The 24465-nt window shown below is 38.8% G+C and overlaps 1 protein-coding gene across 1 annotated transcript in view; it reads right to left on the bottom strand.

Moving 5' to 3' along the window:
* The window catches only part of NCKAP5 (NCK associated protein 5), a 1007389-nt gene that overhangs the window by 677634 nt on the left and 305290 nt on the right, over positions 1–24465 (bottom strand). Inside the window, exon 3 of the mRNA XM_061135363.1 lies at positions 13222–13295. Coding sequence (XP_060991346.1) covers positions 13222–13295 — 74 coding nt within the window. The remainder of the gene's footprint in view (positions 1–13221; positions 13296–24465) is intronic.

Here is a 24465-nt window from a genome sequence, read left to right as displayed (position 1 = left end):
CACATACCATCTTCTTTATTCATTTATCTATTGATGTACACTTGGGTTGCTTCCATATCTTGACAACCATTTGCCATGAATATTGGGGTGCATGTATCTTTTCAAATTAATGGTTTGGTTTTGTTTTTTGGATACATACCCAGGAGTGGAATTGTTGAGTCATACGGTAGTTCTCTTAGTTCTCTACGTGTCAAGTTAAACATGTGCAATTCCTTCAGACCTTCCAGATACTCTCTGGTTTCTAATGTTCTTAACTGACATCTGCAATAAGTACTCTTGATACAGTATTATCAGCCACAGTACAGAATAGAACTTTCAATTCTCCTATCAAAGAAAAATCAGTCAGTGTGTGTTAGCTGATCACCTATTATGTTCAACCCTATGGTTAGCCACCATTTGATATAGAAGGAGAAGGCCAAGTGCTGAAAATATCTATAGAATAAAAACTGAGGTATGTGGAATAATTTTGGAGTTTTTGCAAGATGTGAACGATTATGTGGACATATGTGGTATAGTCTGAAATTCAGGGTGAATTTAAAAAAAGGAAGCCTGGGCAGACTGAGGCTGAGGAATCCAGGTGCTGAGTTGTAACATATTAGAAGGACCATCGCTTGCTCCTTGGAAGAAAAGCTATGAAAAACCTAGACAGCATATTAAAAAGCAGAGACATCCATCTAGTAAAAGCTATGGTTTTTCCAGTAGTCATGTATGGATGTGAGAATTGGACCATAAAGAAAGCTGAGTGCCAAAGAATTGATGCTTTTGAACTGTGGTGTTGGAGAAGACTCTTGAGAGTCGCTTGGACTGTAAGAAGATAAAACCAGTCAATCCTAAAGGAAATCAGTCCCGAATATTCACTGGAAGGACTGATGCTAAGGCTGAAGCTCCAATACTTTGGCCACCTGATGCAAAGAACTGACTCATTGGAAAAGACCCTGATGCTGGGAAAGATTGAAGTCAGGAGGAGAAGGGGATGACAGAGGATGAGATGGTTAGATGGCATTGCCGACTCGATGGACATGAGTTTGAGTAAACTCCAGGAGTTGGTGACGGACCAGGTAGCCTGGTGTGCTCCAGTCCATGGGGTCTCAAAGAGTCGGACAGGACTGAGTGACTACACTGAACTGATCTCTGCTCTCCCTTGAAGGATGTGTGTGTCGAGGACAAGACACTGACAGTAGGGTGTGTGTGTGTAGGAATAATCAGTAATGAAGAAGGTCAGTGTTGGTAGGGACATGTATAACTAGAAATAGAAACACTTAGATTTGTACTCTTAACATGTCTACTAGGACTTTCTTCAATTCTAAATATGCTGAGTTTAACTTTGCTAAAAAAAACGGGACTCAGATATCCACAGGTCACTAATTTGGCAAACTAATGCTTGGTGAATACTATCAGGAGCTAAGAGAGTAAAGCTAGAACTCCCCTCAGGTGGCAAGTACAGATTTCAGAGGTGATTTTTCTGGCCACACAATTTCTTTTATATCAAGCATGAGAATTCCAGGCAGTCCAGTGGGAGAGGTATTTTTGGAGAGATGCAACTTCTGGTACAGTTTAAATTATGTCATCTTGGTAACAAATGATTCCAAAGGCCAAAGTCCTAAATTATGTATCTGACCCAAAGAATTTCTCTTTTAGAGTGGCCTCCTGTAATTGACCCCACTCAGATATGTATTTCCCAAGCCAAGATACAGGAAAATCAATTAGATAATAAAAATGAATAAATCCAGGTAAATACACATTTTCACTTTCAATTAGCCAATGACTTTGTGAATCTCTAGGGAACACTGAAGAGATATCATAAGACAGTGCAGTTTCCCTTAATAGGGACCATAACCTCAAAGTGGCATATTTTTCAAATAATGAGCAATTGACTTTTTTTTTTTTCACCATGCTGTGCTCATAGCTTCTGTGAAAACTTAAACATTATTCAATAGAACAATTTCCTGTAAAGCCTTTTGAAAATAGTCACAGACTCTGACTCTATTCTGGTGCCCTGGGTCTGCAGGCATGCTGTTTTACTGCCTTTGGAAGATTCAGTGCCAAGACATAGTCCAAGAGTTAGAGCTGAAAGAAGACCACATATATAAAAATAATTTGCTGCCTTCTTTCAAGAAGGAAAACTCACTTTCTATCACTTTCAACTTTCAGTAATTCTATGGATCTATCATTTCTCTTCTGTCTTCATCACTCAACCCTTTAGCTGATCTACAAGGTAATTGGTAATAATTACAGACTGTTAACCCTAAAGAAAAGACTGTTGAAATCACTGATTAACCCTTTCTTGTTATCAGTGGGAAACCAAGGCCCTGGATGTCTAAAGGGCTTTCCCAGAAACCACACCATAAGTGTCAGAGTCAGGACATGAACTTCACATTGCAGAGAAGGAAGCAGAGACTACTTAAAGTTCTCTACAGTACAGCACATTCACCAAGCAGTCAGAACAGAGACCCTGATTGTAGCTGTGTGCCACCAAATACCATCCCAGGTGGACTAGATTGGAGGTAACATTTTAGGAGATAGAAAGTACCCCTTATTTGTTATCTAAAGCACTCAGCTAATAAAAATGAAATTTACTTTTAGCTTTTAGATGCTCTTTTTTCATCTGTTTATTTTCTACTAATGCCACTAATCCTTTGAAAACTTCCCCTCTGTTTGGCAGCCCGTGTCATTGTTATCTATGCTGAATGACCTTGACTTCAACTGGGTGTCCATCTTAACAAAATTCTAAGGTCTTCTCTGCCAGTACCACTTTATAGACTTCCAGGCCAACCCCAATTCTATTTTTTTTTAATTGAACTATTAGTTGGTTTATAATGTGGTATTAGTTTCTGGTGTACAGTAAAGTGACTCAGCTTTTATATATATATATGTAAATATCTATATATATATACTTTTAATTATGTATTATATATATTATACAGTTATATATATATATGAATGTGTGCTTTTACATATATATAAAAGTTACATATATATGTGTGTATATATATGTGTGTGTGTGTGTGTGTGTGTGTGTGTGTGTGTGTGTGTGTGTGTGTGCGCGCGCGCGCGCTAAGTCGCTTCTGTCATGTCTGACTCTTTGCGATCCTGTGGACTGTAGCCTGCCAGGCTCCTCTGTTCATGATATTTCCCTGGAAAGAATACTGGAGTGGGTTACCTCCTCCAGGGGATCTTCCCGACCCAGGGATAGAACCCACGTTTCTTATGTCTCCTGCAATGGCAGGTGGGTTCTTTACCACCAGTGCCACCTGGGAAACCGATATATATATGTATATATGTATATGTGTATATATGTGTGTGTATATATATAGGCTTCTATGTAGGTTATATAAGCTTATATATAGGCTTCTATATATATGTGTATATATATATACACACACACACACACACATACACTTTTACAGATTTTCTTCCATTATAGGATATTACAAGATATTGAATATAGTTCCCTGTGCTATACAGAAGGTCACTATTGTTTATATATTTTATGTACAGCATTGTGTATCTTATCCATTCTACCTTTAAAAGTAACGACCTATTGTCTATAATTTTTCTCCAATTTTTTTCATTTTATTCAAGGTGATAAATTATCCAAGGCCTAGATTTTTACCATGGATTTTTTTTTAACCTCTCATAGTCTCTTAGTCCTTTTCTTTAAAAATTATGAGAAATTCTTTCATTGTGTCTATTGAAAACGTTGTTTGCAGACCAAGATACAATAGGTAGACAGTGGGAATAAATTTATGGATGGAAATACACATTTGATTATTGTTACTGGTTGGAACTTTTCCTATGATGCCCAGTGACCCAACATGCAGACAGGACATGTCCCCAAATTTATTTTATGACTGAATTTTTTAAGAAGCATAAAATAAAAGTCTAGTGAAGCAAGCATTCTTCCTAGCTTTATATAACAAAGCAATATGTTTACATCTTCATGAAGTATCCCATCTTTACCTTTCTAAGAGGAACTATCTTGAAACTATGGGTCCCTTTTAGCACTGGTACAGCACTGAAACAAAGGACTTTTTGCTATGCTTGCTTGATCTTTTCCTTGCAATGGACTCACCAATAAAGGCAGACTCATCCCTAATAAACACATGAACCATTAATAATTTCTCTTCTTGAATCAATATCAGTTCCTTCAATGGCTTAAGAAAAGTGTTTTGAGGACCTAGCACCTGCTAAGTCTCTTAGGTACAAAGATGATTAGAACATACAACCAGTTGTCTCTCTTTCAGGGTAAGTGAAGTGTTAGGTTTGAAGTTGGATGTCTTATGATAAGCACTATGAGAGAGATGAGATACCAGATTTGGTTCTACAAGCCAAAGACCTTAGGGGAATAAGGTGGCTCAGTGGTAAAGAATCTGCCTGCTAATGCAGGAGATACAGGAGACGCAGGTTTGATCCCTGGGTTGGAAAGATCCCTGAAGTAGGAAATGGCAACCTGCTCCAGTATTCCTGCCTGGAAAACTCCATGGACAGAGGAGCCTGGTAGGCTACAGTCCATGGAGTCACAAAGAGTCAGACATGACTGAGCTACTGAGCATGAGCATACATGAAAAAATAAGACAGTGTGTGACTGAGAGCTTCATGCTTGGAACTGGTATAGAAGTCATTGAAGGTGTGGATAGAGCCAGTGTTCCATTTTGGATTATTTTGTTGAAGTGTCTTTCTCATTAACTGGGGGGAGGGGTAAAGGGATGGAGCAAGAACAAGTGCCTCCCCTGGGCCTAACTGAGTGATATCCTCCACTAGTAAAATCTGGCTAAATGGAGCAGTGTAGAATTGAGATGTGCAGTTTGTATTTTCTCTTTTCATAGAAGCTCTAACATCTCTCCCTAGAATTGAAGGATGGAGGTGGGTTCTCTGCCTCTGAATACAGAAGGCACAAAAAGAATAGAGGGTAAGCAAAAACAAACAAATTTACTCCTTTGAACTCCAGAGTTACACATGTAGAGAGATATGTAGCGTTATATCCTAACAATCAATTTCTTTGGGGGTGGGGAAAAATCACAAGTATGCTCATACACTAACAAGTTGGTGATTCTTTTTCCATTAAAATTAAAATTAAATAGCCAGCCATGGTAAATTACCCATTTCATTCCTCCTTCCAGAAAAAAAAAGGCACTTTGTCATTCTCTACTGTGGGTGCACGTCAGCTTCAACACATGCATTTATGTCGAGTAGGTCATTTATATTGTTGCCTGCTGGAGTTTTTCTTCTTTCAACTTAGTAGGGAATATTTGTGATCTTTATTACCCCCAATAAATCTACAAAATGCCTTTTGCCTGAGGCTTTTTATTTTAATTTCACATAAATAAATCACATTAGGTTCCTGGCTGTCATATTAAGATAAGCATGGATCTAAAAATAACAAACGTGTTAAGTCAAATGTTTTCAGATTACATAGTGGTAAATTTCTCTGGGTCACCCCTGAATCTTATTGATGTTGAAATATTTTTTGGCACTTTAAGAGTGTTTCTTGAAGAGCACAAACCTATTTAAACTAGAAGTAGAATAATTTTCAGATCCTCTACAGACCTACTTGTACAATATTATTCAACTCAAGCTTCCCATGGCTGCAATAAATCCATCTTTAATGTGGGGATGTGTCCCCAGTTACAGCAGAGGGCAGTTTTATGTCTTTGTAGGTTAATCGAATGCCTCTATCTATATTGTATTTTATATATTAACTATAAAGAGCTCTAGACCTGAATCCCTTATCAAAGATCTTACACAGAGTTATACTCAAAGGTTTTAAAGGCAACCCAAACTCAATCTAGTCAATAACCAATTCTTCATCTATCCTCATGCTACCAGACCTGCTCCTACTCAGGACTCAGATCAAACCATCAGCTCCTTGGGGAAACCTTTGGTCTTTTGAAGGACGGTCTCATAAAATGTGTTTTACAGAGTCCTCCACTTAGCCTGGGGTGGAACAGTCTTGATAAATGGATGCGAATTTTTCTTTCAAACAAGATTTGTAGTGAATAGGCAAAGATAAAAACCCATAAGGTTTTAAATAGTTTATTTTATACATTTATTCAGTTGGGACCTAAATATATTCTCTGATGGATTAGCACAGTCCTTTTAAGGGTGGACAGATTTAATAAGTAAATCATGTATATATAAAGTTGGTGTAGAGTTTCACTCTGGCATTTTTGGTAATCTCTTTGCCTTGGATAACTCGGGTTCAAACACTAGGCAACTCTCGAAGTAGACAAACATGCAGACCATACACCGGCCGCCTAAATCAACAATAATGTTGATCAATCCTAAACTAAAGATCAAATATGAACCTGGGTGTGCTTCCTTGGTGACTAGGGCGTAAAGAATCAGGCCTGCAATGCAGGAGACCCAGGCTCAATCCCTAGGTTGGGAAGATGCCTCGGCGAAGGGAATGGCTCCCCACTTCAGTATTCTTGCCTTGAGAACCCCATGAAGAGAGGAACCTGCTGGGCTGCAGTCCATGGGGTTGCAAAGAGACAGACACAACTGAGCAGCAAAGCATGAAGCCTGATGGACCTGGGCGATCTTCCAATCAATCGGACACCTTTCTGGATTTAGTTCCATTAGCCCCTTCTGTTACTGAACAAAAGTCATCTTAAAGATAAAGCTGTTAGTTCAGCCAGAGTCTCAGAGCTCTGAGAAGAGGCCTACATGCTCCCTGTTTACCTAAAGTAGCACCATCAGTCTATAATAAGAGTCCTTGGGGATACGTCTCAGCCCACAGCCTTCCACCACCGTCCAGGGATGACATAACCACTGAAGCATGTGACAATACCCAATTTCCTGATTTATTCTCCCTTGTGCTGGGCAGAGGGCATGACTTAAAGGCAAGACTCTTATCTTGGCAGGGGTCTGAGACTGTCTGCATCTCTGGAACAACCCCTGGTGGGTAATTGAGAAGTGACATTGATGGGTTCCCAGGGTGGCCTGATGCTTGCACTTGCCCCAGGAGGCAGATATATGCTGTAGAAATCCAGCCCAAGGGCGGAGAGGAGGGAAAGAAACTGTAAAGCCTGCTAGTCCTGGTCTCTTTGACCTCAGCAGAGAGAAAGATGCAGAGCTGGGAAAGCGTACACTATTATCCTGTGGGTTTATCATGAGCTTTTGCTTTTATTGCTAGCAGAGAGCGCTGAGTTCTTTGTTTGCTACACAGTCTATCCCCCAGAGGTAGCCTCCTTTTCTCTTGAAGGGATTTGAAAAAACAAATCACAGTTCTTATTTTATTTGGTGTCCACTATTAAGAATTCATGCAGAGCAATTTTACTTGTTGCCAATTAAGCTCTCTCAGTGGAAGTCAATGATTATACCAAAGGCAACCTGTGTAATACTTGGAATCACTTTGGTCTCCATAAATTAACCCCTTGAGGACAGAGCCGTGCTAATTCTTAAGATGCCTGGATAATTCGATTCTAAGAACCAAAATACACAGAAGGCAAATCTCCAAGAAGTTCTGGGCTTAACTTTTCTCAGGCTGTGTGTACTTTTGCCTCTTAACTCTATTTTATAGCTACAAGACAATTTCTGTATAACATGTTAGCAAAGGATGACCTTTTCCTAGAGATAGAATGATAGCATGTAGCCCCTCAGTAAGCAACTTTAATGTCACTCACATTTTACAGAATTAGGGATTACTGCTAAAGGAAACTTTAGGCACTAGGGCCAATGACCTCCACCCCAAAATGTATAAATACATTAAAATTATGGAGAACATGAAGACTATTTGGGATGTGCATCATTTCATGGCAGTCTTCACTCTGCTTAGGTAGGCAGCATGTTGAATCATGGTGGTAATGAAAACAAAGCTCTTGCCCAATATTTTTTTTCTATCTCTTCCCTTACGTTAAGAATCACAAATAAGGCAGAATGCAAAAGTCTACTTTAAAGAATTTTGGATACACTGAAACTATCATTTTATTGTTGGAAGGATGGATCTTAGGGACTCTTCTTGCACCCAGAGATCTCTACATGCTTTTCAGTGAAGTGTTTTCTTCCTCTTGGTGATGTAGGCAACCAACATTTATTCCCCCAGGGAAGCACAAGTTCTGTGGTTTGCCAGGGCAAACATCGCTTATGATCAGTGGTTCCTCAGATTCTTAGAATCTGGTAGTATTGATACTTTGACTGCCCCTCAGAACTTGGGGTTGACTTTCCTCTTTTATCAACAACCCAGACTCCTCACACTGTTTGCTTCTCTTTTACAAACTACCCATCCCAGTACCTGTGAAGTAAGGGGAGAAAGATGAAGAAAGAGATACAACTATGTTTTTGTATATTTGGCTACCAAACTAGAGAAGTCCCCATTTCCCAAAATATATTCCTTAGACCTTTAGTCAGACTAGATGCTCCAAGAAAAATAGGATTTGGGAATATTTTTTAAGAAGTCAAAATTATATTTTATAGTCTATATTTGGTATGCATGACACATTAGCAATATAAGTGGCTCTGAGTAGTTCTACAACTAAAATCTTTTTTTTCTTTTTTTCTATTTTTTGTCTACACCATGAAGCATGACAGATCTTAGGTCCCTGACCAGGAATTGAACCTGTGCCCCCTGTATGGAGTGCCTTATCCACAAATGTCAAGAGTGCCTTAACTGGAAAACTCTAGCCTAAATATAGCTTGTTCAAATGAAACTTTGATTTGGCATCTGTTGGTTGGAATTCGGCACTGTGCATTCACCAGATCTTGTCATTTAATTTTGACCTTGAAAACGACTTATTCTTCACTTACTTATAGGCTATTGATAACTCTGTCTCTAACTCAAATTCTGAAAATCTGAAATGAATACCTTGACATTATCTAGTTCAGTCACTGGCAAGCTGTTGTTGTTTAGTCACTAAGTCGTGTCTGACTCTTTAGCAACCCATGAACTATAGCCCACCAGGCTCCTCTGTCCATGGATTTCCCAGGCAATAATACTGGAGTGGGTTGCCATTTCCTTCTCCGGGGATCTTCTGGACCCAGGATCAAACCCACATCTCCTGCCTTGCAGGCGGATTCTTTACCACTGAGCCACGTGGGAAGACCCACAAGCCATTAGGGGTCTATTATATTAGGCATTTTTATACAGATTCTTCGAAGCCTTTTATGACATGTATTAAATTCTACATGATCCAGCTATATAAGTATTAGAGAAAAAAGATTATACATATCAGTACATGTTATATATAGGTAATGCTATTTTAGATAGTATATGCTTCATACAATCTCAGTGCTCAGTTATCTTAAATACTAGCTATATCGATACCTTCTTTGTATACCTAAGGAAACTCTGTCTCAGAGATGTTACCCAGTAACTGCTTTGGACAGACCAGGACCAAGATCTATGTCTCTAAAACCTCCAATCCAGTCTTATTTCCATTTCTAGAGTGTTATGCTGCCTCTATCTGTCAAACATAATTTCACATATGTGACATGAAAGAGTAATTAACACCATAAATATTCATGAATCCCATTTGTATTTTCCAACTGTTTGTGTTTGTTCTAAACTCTTAATCTAAGGCTGCAAATGGATAAAGATTTCTGTCAAATATCAGGAGAAAGTCTCAGCAGTTGTTTTCTCACACTCCTTCTTGTCAGTCACAGATATATTTAGTCAAATCAGAAATAGTAACAGATGATATAAAAATCATTAAGTACGAAAGAGCCTTTTTCTCCTAATCTTCACTTTCCTCATTAAAACAAATAAACGTACAAAAATATGTGATCACATTTCAACATCAACTTATAAATAAGTTGTTGCTGGGTATGTTTATTTTTTCTCATCAGGCAGGGAGAGGCAGAGCAATTGAAATGTGCCCAGATTTGTACTCAAGTCTTAGACTAGGTTCTAGATCCCAAATCCACCGTCTTCTTCAGATAAATTCACAGAAGTTTCCTTCTGCTGTTATCAAAACACTAATTGAGCTAAATGCTCTTTGCCAGACAGCTATATTTGAACTCTACAAATGCCTTAACAATTTGAAAACCTAGAGTAGATTATAGGTCTATTTCAGTAGAATACTAAACAGGACCCCAAAATAACCAGTTATCTTGAGAGTATGATTACAACAATATATTTGTGTCACAGCACATGGTTATGCTATAAAAAATGACTAAAGCCTGTTAAAGACTATGAGATTCCTTCACAAAAATAAGACTTTTCATTCTTATATCCAATCTTCTACCATTTGTCTAATTCTTTTATCATTAAGCAAGAGGCAATAACAATATGACATGTATCTTCTATGCTTTTGATCAGTCCTCAAAGACCGTGGCCATAAATTAATGCTGACTACTATTATTATTGGAAGATCAAAATATTCAAAATTGGTACTTCCCTGGTGGTCCAGTGGTTAAGACATTCCCTTCCAATGTAGGGGGTGTGGGTTTGATCTCCAGTCAGGGAACTAAAATCTCACATGCATTGTGGCCAAAAAACCAAAACTTTTTTTTTTTTAAGCAACATTATAACTAATTCAATAAAGACTTCAGAAAGAGTCCACATCAAAATAATCTTTTAAAAATATTCAGAATTTTTAAGTTATAGGTTAGCTTAAGTATAAGTGGAAGACCATTAGTTAATATCAACATCAACAAAAGTTGTAACAGCTACAAATCAAATGCACCATAAAAATCAGAAAACATATATACTGAATTATGGGAATGTTTGTTTGACTTCAGACACTTTAGCTGTGCTTGCGTTTGTGGTATGCCATGGTCCTTGGCACATCATAGTCTACCTTAACTCAAGAAAGCATTTTAAATATTCAATCATAAACAGAAAAAAAGGCCCCCCACTGCTCACTGTCACTCACAAATCATTCACCATAAACTATTTGGCTATAGTTGAAGTTGTGATATTGTAATAAGCATCAGAAAGCCTATCACTGTAGGTCAGTCAGGATCTGTTTGCAAAATATAATCAAATATAATTTCATGATTGAATAAATAGTATGTAAATCTACTATTATTGGTTTTCATTTTCATTTCAATATTACCGTTTCCATTTCCTCACTGTTATTCTGACTATTCAAATATCATTATTGCCCTTTATTATTATTCAAATAAAGCTTTGCTATTAGATCTTGTGACACTATATATAAGCCTTTGCTTCTTTACTAGCAATAATTCTATTTCTGAAGGAAAATGGACGTGATTGCCCACAAAATTCTTACTTTAGGTTAGGTGATAGCTGTGCCTGAAATGAGATTTTAATTTAATCATATCAGAGAAAACCAAAGGTTTTTGTTAACTACCTTAAGAAAGCAGGAAAATATCCTTTTCCATGCAGGTTTTTTTGATTCAAAAATGTGTGAAACTATTATTCCTCTTCAAAACTGTATATAAAACACACTGACCAAATTATTAATAAAGTATAATTTATTTCATCAGATGGTATTCATCATTCATATATTTTTCTTTGGAAAGATGGGGGAAGTTATTTTATACAAATAGTTTAAAGAAAATGTTACAACTCAGTTAAATACACTTTGCAGTACATCTATGGAAAATATAATTTAAAAGGCATATAACCATAAATACATTGCTATTGGTACACACTGGTTCTCAAAAGAAAACTGTATCACCAAGTTATAGATCTCAAAATCAAATCTAACGAATATTGCAACAAGTTATATAAAGTTAACTGATGTGTCTTTTAGTGACAAGTGGACTTAAAAATTGTACAGTTCTGTTGTATCCTATTAGCAGTTTTCTTCTAGGTAGAAAAATAGAATATTGTCTATTACTGTAACCACAGATACGTTTTCTGGTTTCACAACAAGTCGGACATGACTTAGAGACTGAACAACATGTTTCCTAGTAGGAAAACTAACATCAGAGCAGAACAAATGAGTAAAATGGATTTGGATGAGGTTGGGCAAGAATGCCACAGGGTTAGGTCATACTTACCTTCTTAATATCTCTGTGTACAGAGGGAGGCTTCCCTGGTAGCTCAGATGGTAAAGTGTCTACCTGCAATGCGGGAGACCCGGGTTTAATCCCTGGGTCAGGAAGATCCCCTGGAGAAGGAAATGGCAACCCACTCCAGTACTCTTGCCTGGAAAGTTCCATGGACAGAGGAGCCTTGTAAGCTACAGTCCATGGGGTCGCAAAGAGTCAGACACGACTGAGCGACTTCACTTCACTTCTTCACAGAGGGGGAACTGGCCTCCATGCCATGAGGAGATAAGACATAAAGGACTTTAGGGGCTTATTGACCCCTTAGAGAGGAAGCTAATCATATTCAATAATTCTGATGCAGTGTAAAGTATCATGTAATTGAGCACTAGCATATTTATTCCAGATAACAAGAGCTATAGGAATTTAGTAAGTGGAATTCAGAGTCCATACTAGCACTGGCAAAAACATGGCCACATGGACTTTAAAGATCTAGATAATCCTATCACAATAATCTCCATTCCCTAGAAGCCTCAGGGAATGAGTTACTTGGGAATACTTATATAATACTCTCCTCTTTTTCCAACTTACCTGCAGATGTTTTCACACCTAGAATCAGAATCCATAACATAAAACAAAAACCAAACCAAACATGGGAGACCTATTCAACAGCATTCTTGAAATATGTATTTTTTAATACAAAGAGAAGCAGAAATTTTAAGCAGAAGTGTTCTCAATCTTTCAATTATAGAAGCACCAGCCCAGGTTGGATGCATGAGACAAGTGCTCACGGCTGGTGCACTGGGAAGACCCAGAGGGATGGGATGGGGAGGGAGGTGGGAAGGGGGATCGGGATGGGGAGCATATGTAAATCCATGGCTGATTCATGTAAATGTATGGCAAAAATCACTACAATATTGTAAAGTAATTAGCCTCCAACTAATAAAAATATATGAAAAATAAAATAAAATAAAAACATAAATAATATTTAGGCAGGCAAAGGCCAGAGAATTTGGGTTCTAGTTTCTACAATATAAGTTTGCTGCATGGCTGTGGACAAATGCATTCCTTGACCTTGGCAAGTGTTATGATTTCTACCATCCTCCAAGCTCTGAGCAGGTCCTTCACTCAAGGACAACTTTTGACACCACTGTTTTACTTTAATTAAAGGAATGGAACTCTTTAGGTAGCCTCTGCTGATTTTTGCCCCCAAAGGTGCTTTTGGCAACCAAGTAGAAGAAGAGATCATTTGCCAACTCCATGCTTCTGTGATCAAGATTAAAGCTATAGATGCAGCTATTAAGTTAAGAAGTAGATTTAACTCACCTCCAGAGACTTCTGTGTTGTTCCTCAAGTTGATTTAACAGATGTTCAATGTATTTGTTGGAGTCCATGTATTCCTGCACATAGAAAAATAAAGCTGCATTACACCAAAGACAAAGGCAAAGACAAAACCTCATTACCATGGGCATCAGGATTCTAAGACCATCTTTATCTCTACAGGATGATTTTGGACAAGATAATTCCCTTGGTCCCTCTCATTTGTAGGAATAGATGCTTCTATGACTTATATGCATTGTCATTTGGGGACAACTAAATTTTTCCCCACATCCTATGATGGTTCCATGAATGAAAAATGGAGGAGAACTGGAGTTCTATCAAGTCAGCATAAAAATCCTCTTAATCACAGAGAAAAGCCAAATTTCATAGTTGTTTACACTCTATTTTATGTGTATGTGTGCTGTGTGCTTAGTCGCTCAGTTGAGCCTGACTCTTTAAGACCCCATGAACTATAGCCCACCAAGCTCCCATGCCCATGGTATTTTCCAGGGGAGAATGTTGGAGCAGGTTGCCATTTCCTACTCCAAGGGATCTTCCTGACCCAGGGATGGAATCCATATCTTTTCCATCTCCTGCATTGGCAGGCATATTCTTTACCACTGCACCCACTAGGAAGCCCATATTTTATGTTTTGCCATATAAAAGTATCAGAGAAGGCACTGGCAACCCACTCCAGTATTCTTGCCTGGAAAATCCCATGGATGGAGGAGCCTGGTAGGCTGCAGTCCATGGGGTTGCGAAGAGTCGGACACGACTGAATGACTTCACTTTCACGCATTGGGGAAGGAAATGGCAATCCACTCCAGTGTTCTTGCCTGGAGAATCCTAGGGATAGAGGAGCCTGGTGGGCTGCCACCTGTGGGGTCGCACAGAGTCAGACACGACTGACGTGACTTAGCAGCAGCAGCAGCAGCCGCCATATAAAAGTATGGGATTGGGAAAGGATGGGAAATGAGCCAACCTTGAGGTTGTATGAGCCAATGAGGAATAAAGTAGACAGTGCAGGTCTTGATTATACTGATTTTACACAAATCACTTTCTAGCAAAAACACTATTTTTGAGCTACATAGAAACTACATATTCATTGCCCTCCTTCACTGGGCATATTGTTTATATTGATGAATCACATGTTTATTTTTCCTTCATTTCCTTATATGAACAATGCAATTTGTTCTTGGTTTTCCTTTTTTTTTTTTCTTTTTATTTTATCTTATTTATTTACTTAGAAAACCAATCTTTAGCTTCTAAGAAGATATAAAGGCAAGCTTTATCTTGTTTAGAAATACTCATAAATTTGTATAAATCAAATTAGGTTTGCAAGAAACATCTCCAAAAAGTGAGGGATTCCTTAATTACATCAGAACTGCTCATAGAATCTGTAGGTTATTGAACCTAATTTTTTTTAAATTTGTGATTCCTGAATATGAGGTTCACATACAATCATTTTAATTGTTAACTGTGTAGAAAACAACAACAACAAAAAACTTGTATAATTTATTTCATCCTGAACCTAATACTTCTTTCCCTTTCTCTTTGAGGAGCCCACAGGCCTCTGTGTCTACATCACAGCAGCCTTAGACAGAAGAGTATGCAGTGATTTCAGTGTGAAGGTACCCATGAAAGTTACCATTTTATATCTTACGGATTTAAGATAAACTAGGAACTCAGGTTAATACTGATACCTTTTTAAAACATTTTTATTTTGATGGAATACTATATAAAATCAGTTGTTTCTATAAAACTATTGACTATAATGGGTGGGCGTTGGGGAGTAGAAGACACAGTAAGAACTGACCTTATGTGACAGAAAGGGCTTTGTTCAAGTTTCTGGACCTGTGTAGCCTTGAAGAGAAGCCTTTTCACCTTTCTACAATATTTCAGTTAGACTGGAGGGCATCCCAAGTCCTTATCTAGTAAAACTATTTGAATAGCTTTCCATAATTCTATTGCAGAAAATTAGCCAAAGAGTTTTATTCTTATTAATATGCATTTTCAGGTGAGTTATTTAAACAAGACCATTGACATGAAAAGCAAAGCAGAAATATGTTACTGCAGGAAGTTCCAATGGTTTGTGGTAACGTTATTAAGTATCATGATCAAGGTTTAAACATGATAGGAACACTCAAAATTCTTATTTTCAAATACACCCTTTGAAAAAAATTTTAAAGACAGTGTTTCTAAGTAGAGGCAAATATATAAATTTCAAGGTCACCCATCCAGTCTTCATTCAAATTTTTTCAACATTTATTATATGTCATGTGCTGTTCTAACTTTATAGATATAGTAGTACCTAAGGGAGGAAATCCCTGCCCTCAGAGAGCTTACATTCTGTAGAGAGACACATAACAAGAAAGTGATCAGATCGATTTCAGGTTGGTTACATGCTAGGAAGGAAATAACAGATGATAGGAAGGACTTTAAGTCGGGAGGGCACCTCCTTTATACACCATGGCTGGAAGAGGATTCTGAGCAAATGACTTCTGGGTCTGGGGCTTGGCAGAGAAATAGGCAAGCATATAGAGAAAGGAGGAGGGGGAAGAACACCACAGGCAAAGGAAACAGCATAAGCAAAGACCCCCAAGTGTGGTATTTAGGAACAGAAAGGAAACCAGTGAAGCCAGGGAACAGAGCCTGAGGTGTATAGTCTAAAAAGAAGTTGGACAAGAAGTGAGTATTAGGCACTCAGTCATGTCAGACTCTTTGTGACCCCATGGACTGTAACCCGTTAGGCTCCTCTGTCCTTAGAATTCTGCAGGCAAGAATACTGGAGTGGGTAGCCATTCCCTTCTCCAGGGGATCTTCCTGACCCAGGGATCAAATCCGGGCCTCCTGAATTGCAGGCAGATTCTTTACCATCTGAGTCACCAGGGAAGCCCTCCCTGGACAGGAAGGCAGGGGCCAAACCCTTTGCAAGCTCTAGAAAACAGTTACATTTAAACCAAGAGATCTGTGTTCTGCTTATTCTGCTTAGCTCAAGTCAGAGGTGGACTCTAAAAGGTGATCACAAATATAATCTTTGGATCAAAGAGATTTAGGTTCAAACCCTGGTTTTGGTACTTACTAGCTCTGCCCCCTCAGGCAAGTCATTTAGTCTCTCTAAACCTTACTTTTTTTCATAGAGAGAAATAATTGAAGAGGTATAGTAAGGATTAAATAAAACAGTTTAAGCATATAACACAAGGCAAGCAGTGAACAGAGCCATTTCCATAGGATCAAACCTCTTCTCAAAAGGCAAACCACTTTACAAGGTGAAGGTTATATGCATTTTCTCTTCTCTTACTCAGCTTCAAGGTTTTAAAGTCAATGCTCCTTCAATTATAGTTGAATTTTAGAATAGGTAGTTAGAGATTAACAGTAATAATACAGATTTTCAACCATAATTAGGTATATCTGGATTATGATTTTAAACTATAAATGCTATTTCAAATAACAGAGTGCTTCCATTTCAGGTAGTTTTACCCAATTGTCCATAAAAATAGCCATACTATAATGACATCTTAAACCACAAACAATGGAAAACTAAGACTATGAATTCTTCATCCTTCTTTTCAGCTTAATTTTTCTCCATGGCATGCTTACTTCTAATACCCAGTGTATGTTACTTGCACATTTATTGGGTATTGTCTATACCCCACCCCTATGTATACACACACACACATACACACCCACATGCAAATAGACACTAACTTAAATGAATTGAGGGGAGAAAAGATGATGCTTACATGTGCTTCCTGTTAAATGAAATGTTTTCCCCTGCCCAAGAGAATTTAGGCAGCACCTCATACATTTATCAATTCTGGCTCCTGAATTGGAAAGATCTGTTAACTAATAATAAATCCCTATCATTCTGTAAGTATAAGATAGAATTATCCTCCTGGGAATCATTTACGTTTGGAGACTAATTCCCAGGAAACGATGGAGGATGATCACAGTGGGGCTGGCAGTGGTGCACGCTGGCATTACACTCACAGCAAGGACAATGCCGTGGCAACCGTGCCGATGGTGCCAGCCTGAGTATAAAGCACACACTGCATGTTCTCAGCACAAGCTCCAGTATTCCAGAGTATCAAAGCCACAGGCAAGAAGAAAGGGGATGGCAAAAGTCTACCTCAGTATAACACAGCTCTCCAATGTGCCTGAGAGACTGGACACTGGGAGACCTCGGAGAAAAATTTCTGAAGCAACTTAGCACACGTGCATGCAAGCTAGAAGAAAAACATATACCATATCCCCATTGTCCTTGGTGGCAGTGTCCATCGTAACATTATCCATGAAAAATGCCAGTTTCATCAGGCTTGCTTTGCCTAGAAGCTACTTCTCATGTCACTCAGCATAGAAACTATATTCAAATATAGTTATTAACATGATGAACATTGTATTCTACTAATTTTCCTTATGACAAACCCACATTAGATTTTATAGTAGAAGTGGCAATAAAAATACTTACACAGTCCTGTGAAGGACAAACAATCTAGATAAATTAAATAAAGGATAAAGACGAAAATGAATAGAGACATGTTGGATATTAGGTCAGAAAATATAGGTGTGTCTATTAATTATAGCTTTTGAGTATTTGGCAAGATTTGTAAGGTAAGCAATGATCAAAGGGATAATTAAAGAGACATTTCAGCATAAAATAGAGAAAAAGAAAAACACTTGATTTTACACATCAAAAACTTTCCTCACACTCCAGGTAGAGTTTACAGAAAATCATCCACACTTCCACCCACAAAAGGGCTGAAAAAAAACTGTGGTGTATGTTTGGAGTAGGGGCTGGAAGACTTCATGCACCCAAACAGACAAATGGGTCTCCTACCAAGGATTTTAAAAAGGCTAACTGCATAGCTTCTGGCAAGTCCAGATGTCCATTGAAACCTTTGAGTCTTAATCCATAAACAATCCCAAGAAAGTAGATTCTTTGTAACAAAGCAACAGAAAGACATTCCCAGGTTTATTTGAATTCAGAAAGTAAAGCACCTCCCTTAATTAAAAATACACGTGCAAGGCAGGGGTGGGGGTGGGTGGGGCAGGGAGAGGTGTTCCAAGGCGGAAGCTCAGGAAGATGAAGAACTCACCTTGCCCCGGGACACACCAACTCTACCGCTATATATGGGGCAATATTCTTCAAAAAAGAACTGAAAATTAGCTGAACTGCTCCTCCACAACACATGATCAAAGGACCACATTGAGATTGGTAGAAAATGCAGAGATGCAATCTCACCAAAAATTCCATCCCTGGTGCAGAGTCCCACAACAGGGAGGGATCTCATAAACACAGAGCTTCTCCCCAGGATGACGGATTTGTTCCCCACATCAGCCAGCCCAGCCCTGGAACCTATAACAAAGAAACAAGCCTCAAAAATGTCTGGCTTAGAAACCAGCAGAGCTTATATTCAAGGAATCCAAAAGCCTGTGTGAACTAAAAATGCCATCTGCCACATAAGTAAACAAAGTACGTTGCTGACCTCAAGCCATCACATTATAGCTGCCCTGATGGTGAGCCCTGAGAGAACTCAGGATGGAGGCAGGATCTGTCCCACATATAGCAGCCAGCTGCTTACAGCCACCTCTGATGGTACTTCCTGAGAAGACTAGGATAAGAAGCACAGGACACTGACCTGAGGTGCATGTCAAAGGAATGATTTCAATGAGCCCAGACTTTGCATCTTCGCATATATAGAAAAGCCCCAAGTTCCTTAACTTGAAATATCTGGTTTTCCTTAATTAACAGTAATCTTTTGAGGTTCTGACTACCTGGCCTTTGTTGCAAAAATTCCTATATATCCTGGCTCCCTCCCTTGCCTCTTGGAAGCAGTCTTTCAGAGTTATCTGAGATGCTGTGTCTCAGCCTTAAGTCCTCAGTGTTGTCCACTGACTAAAACATAACTCCCAACTTTTAGGATGTGCATTTTTTTTTTAGTCAACAGTTGAGGTGACTTGAGATTCTCCTTCTAAAAGGCTTGCGTGAGGTCTCATTTGCCCTAGAAACAAGTGAAAGTGTTAGTCGCTCAGTTGTGTCCAACTCCATAGAATGTAGCCTGCCAGGCTTCTCTGTCAATGGAATTCTCCAGGCAAGAATACTGGAGTGGGTAGCCATTCCTTTGTCTAGGATATCTTCCTGACCCTGGGATCAAACCCAGGCCTCCTGCATTGCAGGCAGATTCTTTACCATGAGTCACCTGGAGACTGGAGTGCTGGCAGATGCCATTTTGCACTCTCCTCCCTTAGCACAGGCAGGTATGCAGATGGGGACTCTCCTACTGCCTTGATAAGGCAGGCAGGGATGAGTGGGTATGGCATCCCCTCACTCCCTGGCTGGCACCAGCTAGTGTGAAATTATGACACTCTCCCACTCCCTTCCTAAAGTTGGCAGGGGCACGCAGACAAGGGTTTTCCCTGATGTCATGCTGAAGCCAAGGAGCATGTCCCACCCCCATGCATTCCAGATGCCTTTCTAGATCCAGCAAGCTCAAGCAACCCGGACAGCCAGACTATGCCCCCCTGATCATCTGGCCCTGGTGGGCAAGGGGATTTGCATTCCTGGGCCCCATGGAACTATAACAATTGGAAAGATAGTTCTTGACAGGATGCCACATCCAGGGCACTGTACAGGTAGTGGACTAAAACACACCTCCAGTCTTCTTATGAAAAGAAGAGTTTACTTGTCCTGGAGATTCAGCTTGAGGGACAGGCTTCAGGTCTGCACACATCTAGAGAGTACAGAGGCATTCTTGGGAAATGTAAGACACCATTCTTGCATCCTCCCTTGACCTCCCTGAGCTCACTGATACCTCCCAGAAAGGAACTCATACACTTGTCTAGAGGTCTGATTTACGGAAATGCTACCCAAGGGTCACCTCCAGATTTCCTGGTCTGAAGGCCAGAGGGCTTATGAATATGGTCCACAGGACTGTATATTTGCATACTTCAAAACCTGTTCCCCAAGTATCTGGCTTTCAAATAGCCTAAAACTAAGTACCAAGTGAGATCCTTCCCCTTGGAATACTGAAAAGTCTTGACATACCTTCAACAACAGGAACCTGTCAAGAATAAATCAGGCCGTAAGACAATCACAAAGGTTCAAAAGACAACCAACCACCAGGGCAAGGTTGAATTATAAAGTTCCTCACATACACAAAGCCAGTACTTCAAGACACAGAGAGGTCACCATCTCACCCAATACATAGGAACAGAGCATCAAACAGAATGACAAAACAGAAATATGTGCCAAAAGAAAGAACAAGACAAACCTTCAGAAAGAGCCCTTAATGAAATGGGGATAAGTAATCTACCTGATAAAGACTTAAAAGTAACAGTCATAAAGCTGCTCACTGAACACAGATGAATATATGAACACGGTGAGAACTTCAGCAAAGAGATAAAAAATATAACGAAGTACGCACAGCTGAGAACACAATAACTGAACTAAAAAATGCACTAAAAGAATTCAGTGGTAGACTAGATAACGTGGTAGAAAGAATCAGTGATCTAAAAGACAAAGCTAGGAAACATCTGAACTAAACAGCAAAAACAACAATAGTAATATAAGTAAAATTAAAGCAAAGAGATCTTAGGGGGTCTGTGGGAAAACAAGAGGACTAACATTCACGTTGTGATGGTCTCAGGAGAAGAAAAAAAGAAAGGGGAAGAACTTATTTGAAGAAATAATGGCTGAAGATCTCCCTAACCTGGGAAAGGAAACAGACATCCAGGTCTCAGAAGCCCAGAGAACTCCAAATAAGATGACATTCAGACAGAAACTCATAAGAAAACATTGGCTTTAGTGACAACTTATACCAGATCTACTTAACAGACACCTACAGAATATTCTGGGGCTTCCCAGGTGGCACTGGTGGTAAAGAGCCTGACTGCCAGTGTAAGAGGCATAAAAGATTCAGGTTCAGTCCTTGGGTTGGGAAGACCCCCTGGAGCAGGGCACAGCAACCCATTCCAGCATTCTTGCCTGGAGGAGCCCATGGACAGAGGAGCCTGGTGGTCTACAGTCCATGGGGTCACAAACAGACACAACTGGAGCAACTTAGATGCTCAACATCACTCATTATTAGGGAAATGCAAATCAAAACCACAATGAGGTACCATTACACGCCAGTCAGGATGGCTGCTATCCAAAAGTCTACAAGCAATAAATGCTGGAGAGGGTGTGGAGAAAAGGGAACCCTCTTACACTGTTGGTGGGAATGCAAACTAGTACAGCCACTATGGAAAACAGTGTGGAGATTTCTTTAAAAACTGGAAATAGAACTGCCATATGACCCAGCAATCCCACTTCTGGGCATACACACTGAGGAAACCAGATCTGAAAGAGACATGTGCACCCCAATGTTCATTGCAGCACTGTTTATAATAGCCAGGACATGGAAGCAACCTAGATGCCCATCAGCAGATGAATGGATAAGGAAGCTGTGGTACATATACACCATGGAATATTACTCAGCCATTAAAAAGAACTCATTTGAACCAGTCCTAATGAGATGGATGAAGCTGGAGCCCATTACACAGAGTGAAGTAAGCCAGAAAGACAAAGAACATTACAGCATACTAACACATATATATGGAATTTAGAAAGATGGTAACGATAACCCTATATGCAAAACAGAAAAAGAGACACAGAAATATAGAACAGACTTTTGAACTCTGTGGGAGAAGGCGAGGGTGGGATGTTTCGAGAGGAATCGGGTGGAGAGGGAGGTGGGAGCGGGGATTGGGATGGGGAAGACGTGTAAATCCATGGCTGATTCATATCAATGTATGACAAAACCCAAAAAAAAAAAAAAAAGAGCACAGACTTTAAAAAACTGTATAAAAATAAAATTAAAAAAAAAAAAAAAAACATCCCATCCAAAAGCTGCAGGACGTATTCTTCTCAAGTGCACATGGAACATTCTCTAGGACATAAAACAAATTTCAATTTTAAGGAGACTGAAATCATATCAAGCATTTCTTCCAACCACAATGGCATGAAACTTGAAATCAATTACTAGAAGAAAACTGTAAAAATCACAAATATGTGAATATTTAACAACAGACTACTGAACAACCACTCGGTCAATGAAAAATATCAATAGAGAAATAAAAACATACTTTGAGACAAATGAAATACAACATACCAAAACCTATGGAACAAAAGTGGTTCTAAAAGGGAAGCTCTAAGAAATATCAGCGTACTTCAAGAAACAAGAACAATTTCAAAAAAACAATTTAACTTTACATCTAAAGAAGCAAGAAACAAAGATGAAACAAAGTACAAAGTCAGCAAAAGAAAGTAAATAATAACAATCAGATAGAAATAAAATAGAGATTAAAAGGACAATAGAAAAGATCGGTAAAACTAACAGCTGATTCTCTGAAAAGATAAACAAAATTGATGAACCCTTAGCCAGACTAACCAAGAAAAAAAGAGGCCTGAAATAAATAAAATTAGAAATTGAAGAGGCGATGTTATAACTGATACTACAGAAATACAAAGGATCTTAAGTAAGTAAGTGACAGTCACTCAGTTGTGTCCGACTCTTTGTGACACCATGGACTATACAGTCCATGGAATTCTCCAGGTCAGAATACTGGAGTGGGTAGCCTTTCCCTTCTCCAGGGGATCTTCCCAACCCAGGGATCAAACCAGGTCTCGCTCATTGCAGGCAGATTCTTTACGAGTTGAGCCACAAAGGAAGACCAAGAATACTGGAGTGGGTAGTCTATCCCTTCTCCAGGGGATCTTCCTGATCCAGGAATCGAACCAGGGTCTCCTGCACTGCAGATGGATTCTTTACCAACGGAGCTATCAGGGAAGCAGGGAACTTAAAAGAGTACCCTAAACAATTACTTGCCAACTCATTGGGCTACATAGTAGTAATGAATACATTCTTAGAATCACAGAATCTTTAGAGACTGAATTAGGAAGAAACAGAAAATCTGAATAGACCAAAACACATAAAGAGATTGTGGGAGGCTTTTGATTACTGATCAAACAGAAGTTTGGGACCAGATGGCTTTTCTAGTCAATTTTATTAAACATTTAAAGAAGAGTTAATACCTATCCTTCTAAAACTCTTTCAAAGGTTGAACAGGAGGAAATTCTTCGAAACTCATTTGATGAGGCTAGCATTTTTGTGATACCAAAAACCAGACAAACTTAAAAACCAAAAACATCACAAAAAGTGAAAATTACAGGCCAATATCCCTGATGAACACAGATGCAAGAATCCTCAACAAAATATTAGAAGATCAAATTTAACAATATGTTAAAAGAATCATATACTATGATCAAGTGGGATTTACTCAAGGGATGTAAGGATGGTTCAACATCAACATCTGCAAAGTAATATGATACACTACATTAACCAAATGAAGAACTCAAGTCATTTGATCATCTCAATAAATGTATAAAAACACATCTGACAAAATTCAATATCCATTTATACTAAACTTTCAACAATGTGGGTACAGAGGGAATGTACCTCACCACGATAAAGGTCATATATGAGAAGCACATAGCTAACATTATACTCAACAGTGAAAAGCTAGAAACGTTTCCTCTAAGATGAAGAATAAGACAAGAACGTCCACTCTCCCCACTTTTATTCAGCATAATATTGGAAATCCTTGCCAAAGACATCATGCAAGAAAAATAAAATAAAAGGCATCCAAGTTGGAAAGAAAACAGTAAAACTGTCACTATACACAGATTAAATTATTTTATATGTAGAAAACCCTAAAGTTTTCTCCCATCCAAGTACTAACCAGGCCCGACCCTGCTTAGCTTCCGAGATCAGACGAGATAGGGCGTGTTCAGGGTGGTATGGCCGTAGACTAAACTTTTCTCCAAAAGACTGTTAGAACTAATAACCAAATTCAGTGAAATGGCAAGGCATAAAATCAATATACAGAAATTGGTTGCGTGTCTATATACTACAAGAAATTAATAGAACAGTCCCATTTACAATTGCATCAAAAAGAATAAAATAACTAAAATTAATTTTACCAAAAAGTTGAAAAACCTATACTCAGAAAACTCTAAGACACTGATAAAAGAAATTGAAGACACAAAGAAATGAAAAGATATTTCATGCTCATGGACTGGAATGGTTAATATTGTTAAAATGTCCATGTTACTCAAAGCAATCTATAGATTCAATACAATACCCATCAAACTCCACCATTATTTCACAGAAACAGAACAAATGATTCTAATAGTTGCATGGAAACACAAGA

The sequence above is a fragment of the Dama dama genome, chromosome 33 (assembly GCF_033118175.1).
Source record: "Dama dama isolate Ldn47 chromosome 33, ASM3311817v1, whole genome shotgun sequence".
Taxonomy (NCBI): domain Eukaryota; kingdom Metazoa; phylum Chordata; class Mammalia; order Artiodactyla; family Cervidae; genus Dama; species Dama dama.
Note: the sequence above shows the minus strand (reverse complement) of the source record. Positions and strands in the feature narration are given on the sequence as shown.